Source organism: Orycteropus afer, unplaced genomic scaffold (genome assembly GCF_000298275.1).
Source record: "Orycteropus afer afer isolate SDZICR_OR568_19922 unplaced genomic scaffold, OryAfe1.0 scaffold00147, whole genome shotgun sequence".
Taxonomy (NCBI): domain Eukaryota; kingdom Metazoa; phylum Chordata; class Mammalia; order Tubulidentata; family Orycteropodidae; genus Orycteropus; species Orycteropus afer.
Genome location: NW_006921734.1, coordinates 6,415,737 through 6,422,002, shown reverse-complemented (window position 1 = coordinate 6,422,002; position 6,266 = coordinate 6,415,737). Strand labels below are relative to the sequence as shown.

The window sequence follows — 6,266 nt, the reverse complement described above, 5'->3', positions numbered from 1 at the left end:
GGGTCGACGAAAGAGGGGGAGGCCTTCAACGAGATGGATTGACACGGTGGCTGCGATGATGGGCTCAAGTATAGCAGGGATTGTGGGGCTGGCGCGCGATCGGGCAGTGTTTTGTTCTGCTGTGCATGTGGTCGCTATGAGTCAGAAACGACTCAACAGCACTTAACAACAACAACAACAAAGTCATCTTAAAAATCAACACCAGTTTGGCTTACGTAGTAAAAAAGATCTGCCCTCAACATTATCCTCTTTTAAGAACTATCTACATGGAATGAAACTGATAACCACAACTTAAAAGATTATATAGGAACCTTAGGGGCAGTGAGTTCATGTTAATGAGGGAGGAACAACTTAGAAGAGGAGGCTGAGAATAGTTGCATAATTTGAGGAATGTTATCAGTGTCACTAAATGGTACATGTAAAAACTGCTGAATTATGGGTGTTTTGCTGTATATATTCTCAACAACAGCAGCAAAAATTAATAAAATGTAGGAAAAAAATAACTTGAGAGAACTATTTGGAAAGCCCAAAGATATTTTAATTGATGGTAAAACAGAATACATGTTTGAGAAATAAGTAAATATAAATTCAGTTTGTATTCTAGAAAGTTTCTTTCACTTAAAAAAATGTTTCAGCTATTTTTCTTTTTCTAAACCTTTAACCTTTAATTTTTTGTTTTTTAGGGTTTTTTTTTTTTATTGGAATCACAGACTATACGAATAAATGCTGAATAGAACATGAACATTCTGATTTTGTATTTCCTTATATAGGGTAATGCTCCCAAGTTGGTTTACACTCCATTGACAGATAAATGCTACCTAACTCTCACGCAAGCGATGAAGATGGGATTAGGAGGAAATCCTTATGGACCAGCAGGAACTGGAAAAACTGAATCAGTAAAGGCTTTAGGAGGACTTCTTGGAAGACAAGTTTTAGTGTTTAATTGTGATGAGGTAGATCAATGAATATTTATCAAACTATGAAATAGTGTGCTAATAATGTTTGGGTTAGTTTCATGAAGTAATATTAAACTAAATGTGAAATACTTTATTTTAAAATCATTTACTTTTAAATTACTTGATGATGAAATTGATTTTAATTGAGAGTAAAATAGAGAGAGGTTGCACATAGTAGAAATATGGTAGTGCTAAAATGATTCTAAGGAGAACTATTTCAAAGAAATAATTTTTAAAAGTACCGATTGAAGGTTTATGTTACATTGTAAAAAAATGTTTTTAGTGAAGATAATATTAAATAGGAAAGGAAAAATCTTAAAATCACTTAATTTTACCATTTTGGCAATAGTGTCTGTAGGATTTATATTTATGTTTAAAAAGTAACTGAAACAAAATCTCGTTTGTTTTGATCTGTATATGTTTCAAAATACTTCATATGGATCATTTTGTTTATTCACTGACATGACCCTGAGTTTTCAAGGAGTAGGTATTTAATCGCTATTTTAAAAAGAACAAAAGAGGCATAGTTGGATAAAATGATTTGCCTGACCTTGGAAATAAATGGCATAAATATTACATTATCATTAGAGATTTTAATTACTTTTTAATGAATATAATTTTTATTGTTATTTTAAGGGCATCGATGTGAAGTCAATGGGGCGGATATTTGTTGGTTTGGTGAAGTGTGGGGCCTGGGGTTGTTTTGATGAATTCAATAGACTGGAGGAATCTGTGCTCTCTGCAGTATCTATGCAAATCCAGACAATACAGGATGCTTTGAAGAATCACAGAACTGTATGTGAATTACTTGGCAAGGAGGTACAGACTTCTGCTGTTAAATATGTTGTGAATTCAAATAATTAAAATATCGATAAGACTTGATGTTACTCATACTCAGGCAACTGTCTTCTGGCACACCTGTTTTTAATCTGTTACCCTTGTTAGACCTTTTTACCTATGAAATGTCTGGGGTTTCTTATTCCTTGTTTGGTCCCACTTCTGTTCATTTTAAAACTTTCAGTATTGAATAATTCAGTTATAATATTTGCTGACATTTATTGAGTATTTACTCTGTGTTGGCACTATACTAAGTGATTTAGTGCATTATCTTGTTTAACACTTAACACAACACTTCAATGTAGGTACTAGTATTTTGTCCCCTACTTTATGGATGAGGAAAATGAGGCTTGGTAAGTTAAGAGTAAGTAGTATAGCTGGGAATTGAACTTGGTTGTGTCTAATTATGAAGCTAATATTTTAAATTATTATTCTATATAAATGATAAAGCAATAAGCACTAAGCATCCCTGTTCCTCCTTTCTTCCCATCAAACCCAAAATCAAAATCATTGCCATGGAGTCGAATCTGACTGATAGCAACCCCCATTGGGTTTCCCAGGCTATAAATCTTTACAGAAATAGATTGCCCCATCTGCCTTCTGTGGGGTAGCTCGTGAGTCTGAACCACTGACCTTCTGGTTAGCAGCCAAATGCTTTATCCACTGCATTACCAGAGCTCCTTTCCTTCTCCCCATAAGAAATTCAAACCAAATTCACTGCCATCGAGTCAGATCAGACTCATAGCAACACCTTAGGTTTCCGAGGCAGTATCACTATGGAAGTAGATTGCCCAACCTTCCTTCCAAGAAGTGGCTGGTGGATTTGAACAACCAGCCTTCTGGTTAGCAGTCAAATGCCTTAGGCACTATGCCACCAATGTTCCCCTTTTCCCCATAGGAGATGTAAATTCATGTTATTAAAATGTAAACTTATTTGTGGAGGAAATGTAATCTATATATAATGTATAGTGCTGAATACACTGACAAGTTAGAAGTCTTAAATATTTCTGTTTATCTGTAATAACATTTTCATAATATACACATTTTTCTGGGTAGGCAAAGAAAGTAAAGATTCGTTCTAAATTGTAAACATGTTATTTATATGTGATTAAACTTTTTCTTTGCAAAGAAGGGAGAATCTATTATGTGAAAATTACCACTCTGCTATCAAATTTACTTGCTTCCAAGCTCTGGTAGCATAGTGTGTAAGACATTTGTCTGCTAAGCAGATGGTCAGTGGTTCAACCTCACCAGCTGCTCCGTGGGAGGAAAATGAGGCAAAGTATTTCCTTAAAGATTTACAGACTTGGAAACCCAATGGAAATCATTATGAGTCAGGATCGACAAAATGGTAATGGGTTTATACTCCTCTTAAAAAAAAAGAGCTCTCCTTTCTCCTAACCGGTGCTAATCCTTCTACGAGCTCTGGCAGTTCAAACCCACCAGCCACTCCTTGGAAGGAAGATGGGGCAATCTACTTCTGTAGTGATACTGCCTCGGAAACCCAAGGAGGGGTCACTCTGAGTTGGGTCTGACTCGACGGCACATAACAACAACAACAACAACATGTTTTTGTTACCTGTTTCCCAGGAACTTTCTTTTAGTTCTCTCCTCTCCTATAGCTTTAGTCTTCTCTACTTAATACTCTTTAGTGTTTAAACATTAAAAAGCAAACAAACAAACAAACAAAAACACTGTGGTCAAGTCAATTCCAACTCATAGTGACCCCTCCTTGTGTTTCTGAGGTGGTATTTCTATGGAAGTAGATTGCCCAGTCTTCCTTCTGAGGAGTGGCTGGTGGGTTTGAACTGCCAGTCTTCCAGTTAGCAGTCAAATGATTTAGGCACTACGCCACCAGAGCTCCCATGCTTTAAACATACTTGCATCTTTTTTATCTTAATAATAATTAAAACATAAGTGAAACTTTCTGGATTAATTTATCCTTCCAACCATTGTTCTTTCTCTTCTTTACCATCAGCTTTCTTAATTTTCCCACTCTAGATGTTTCTACTTCTTAATTGCTCATTCATTGTTTACACACATTTTAATTTGGCTTGCACCCTTAGTGCTTTGCTGAAAATGCTCCTATGAGATACTTTCATGATATTCTGTACTTCTTTGTTGTAGAGTTTGTCACACTATAATAGCCTATTTGTATTATTAATAGACTATAAACTCTAGAAGGGCATGAGCCATTACTTCTGTTTAGAATTGTCTCTCGAGTACTTAGCAAAGTGCCTAGTCTTAGTAAATATGTGTTGAATGAATAGACATTCAAACTAGTTACCATGTCTTAAACATTCAGCCTCAAAAAGTGATTATAGAGAACCTCTGTAAAGCAATGTAATTCCCAAGGAGTTTATTATACTTTGGGTAAGGAGATGGTTAGAACCTTGGAAGTTACTGTTTGCTAAGGTGTAAGATTAAGATTTATGTATAGAAACGTGTCACAATAAAATTTTTCTAGCAACATTCTATATTTAAAATTTTACATTTTTGATGACTGTTTTAAATTCATATTTCAGGTAGAAATAAATTCCAATTCTGGAATTTTTATTACTATGAATCCTGCTGGAAAGGGCTATGGAGGAAGACAAAAATTGCCTGATAATCTTAAGCAGCTTTTCAGGCCAGTAGCTATGTCTTGTCCAGACAATGAGCTTATTGCAGAAGTTATTCTTTATTCGGAGGGCTTTAAAGATGCTAAAGTGTTGGGCAGAAAATTGGTAGCTATTTTCAATCTATCTAGGTGAGTTATCCGTTAAATTTTTTTTTGTATTTTTGATTGAATAATTTCAGTGATTGATTATGGTTATTAGTTATATTTTTTTCACATTTGCCTAATTTACCTGTTCAATGATTTTCATATTGGTGATTATATTGTACTTAAGATGTTGACATGAAAGATTTTAGTTTGAACGATAAAAACATATCTGACTCACAACTACTTACTTTTATTAATTACTGTTCATTTGATCTTTCCTTTTTTCCTCAAAATATTTATAGTAGATTACTGCAGATAAATAATTCTTATTGAACTAATTTACCAGCTGACAACTTAGAAGCTACTGTTCTTTGTATGACACTGTCTGCAGTCTTCTTTTTTTGTAATCAAGGTTGTCTTTTAGCTTTTTTGGGTAACCTAGAATTATATTGCATGAAATTTAAGAGAACAGGAGAACTAGACCAAGATGAATTGATTAGCAACCTTAGGAATAAAGGTAGTAGTAATTGACATTACTGTCTTCATTACTAGTTCATATAAGGGTCATCCTGAACCTTGAGAGCCGTCTATCTTCAACAGTTTACTTGGGTGATCATTGTGTTTGATAGACTCCTTACCTATCTAAATTAATAGAATATCAATACTCATTTATATGTATTAGTGGTTATATTCTGTATTTCTTTGGATGTGATGATAACAAGATTTTCTTGTAGTTACTTGGTGTCTTAAGATTTTCATGTCTTAACCACAGGGAACTTCTGACACCTCAGCAACATTATGATTGGGGTTTAAGAGCTTTGAAGACAGTTCTGAGAGGAAGTGGAAATCTCCTTAGACAACTGAAGAAAAATGGCACTAAACAGAATGGTATGATTGATTATTCCAAATATAATAACAACTTATTTGTTAATAAACTTTAAGTTTTAGAATTGTTTCATATTTACAGAAATATGATAAGGATAATATAGAAGGTTCCCATGAGCTTTGCCTCCAATTTCTCACATTGATAGTATTTTTACATTAATCATAACTAATGAACCAATATTGATACATTGTATTTCATATATAAGGTCCATACTTTGTTCAGATTTCTCTCTCTCTCTGTCTCTTTTTTTCACTTTTTATCCTGGTTTGGGTGAAGAGAGCAAATTGGTTTTCCATTCAACAATACATACACATTTTATTTTGTGACATTGATTGCAATCCCCATAATGTAACAGTGCTTTTCCCACCTCTTCTTTATGTTTGCCATTTCTAGTCTTTTTTCTTTCCTGTCTCTTTCTGCCTTCTGAGCTTTATCCTTGGGTAAATGCTGCCCTTTGATTTCTTATGGTTGATCGTTTTAAGGGGTACTTACTTCCCTGGTGTTACTGTTCCCATTATAGGCCTGTCTATTTTTGGCTGAAAATTGGGTCATAGGGATTCAGTTCTAGACTTGAAGAAATGTTCTTAGTTTTTAACTGTTCTGGTTACCTAGTGCTGCTTTGACAAGAATATACCACAAATGGGATGGCTTGAACAAACAGGAGTTTATTTTCTTTCAGTTTGGGAGGCTAGACATTTGAGTTCAAAGTGCCAGGCTCTCGGGATCTAATCTGATAAATCCATTCTAACAGGCCAATTTCCCTAAGCCTCTGGATACCTTCTTCTACATTATACCAAGGAAGGTCTGGTACTTCAACTTGACTTGAGGTAGGCCACCACATAATCCATGCCTCAGTTGTTGTTAAGTGCCGTCGAGTCGTTTC

At 34.7% G+C, this 6,266-nt stretch overlaps 1 protein-coding gene across 1 annotated transcript in view; it reads left to right on the top strand.

Moving 5' to 3' along the window:
• Nucleotides 1-6,266, top strand: part of DYNC2H1 (dynein cytoplasmic 2 heavy chain 1) — a 505,271-nt gene that overhangs the window by 104,044 nt on the left and 394,961 nt on the right. Inside the window, exons 33-36 of the mRNA XM_007946035.1 lie at nucleotides 771-953; nucleotides 1,593-1,775; nucleotides 4,319-4,542; nucleotides 5,270-5,385. Coding sequence (XP_007944226.1) covers nucleotides 771-953; nucleotides 1,593-1,775; nucleotides 4,319-4,542; nucleotides 5,270-5,385 — 706 coding nt within the window. The remainder of the gene's footprint in view (nucleotides 1-770; nucleotides 954-1,592; nucleotides 1,776-4,318; nucleotides 4,543-5,269; nucleotides 5,386-6,266) is intronic.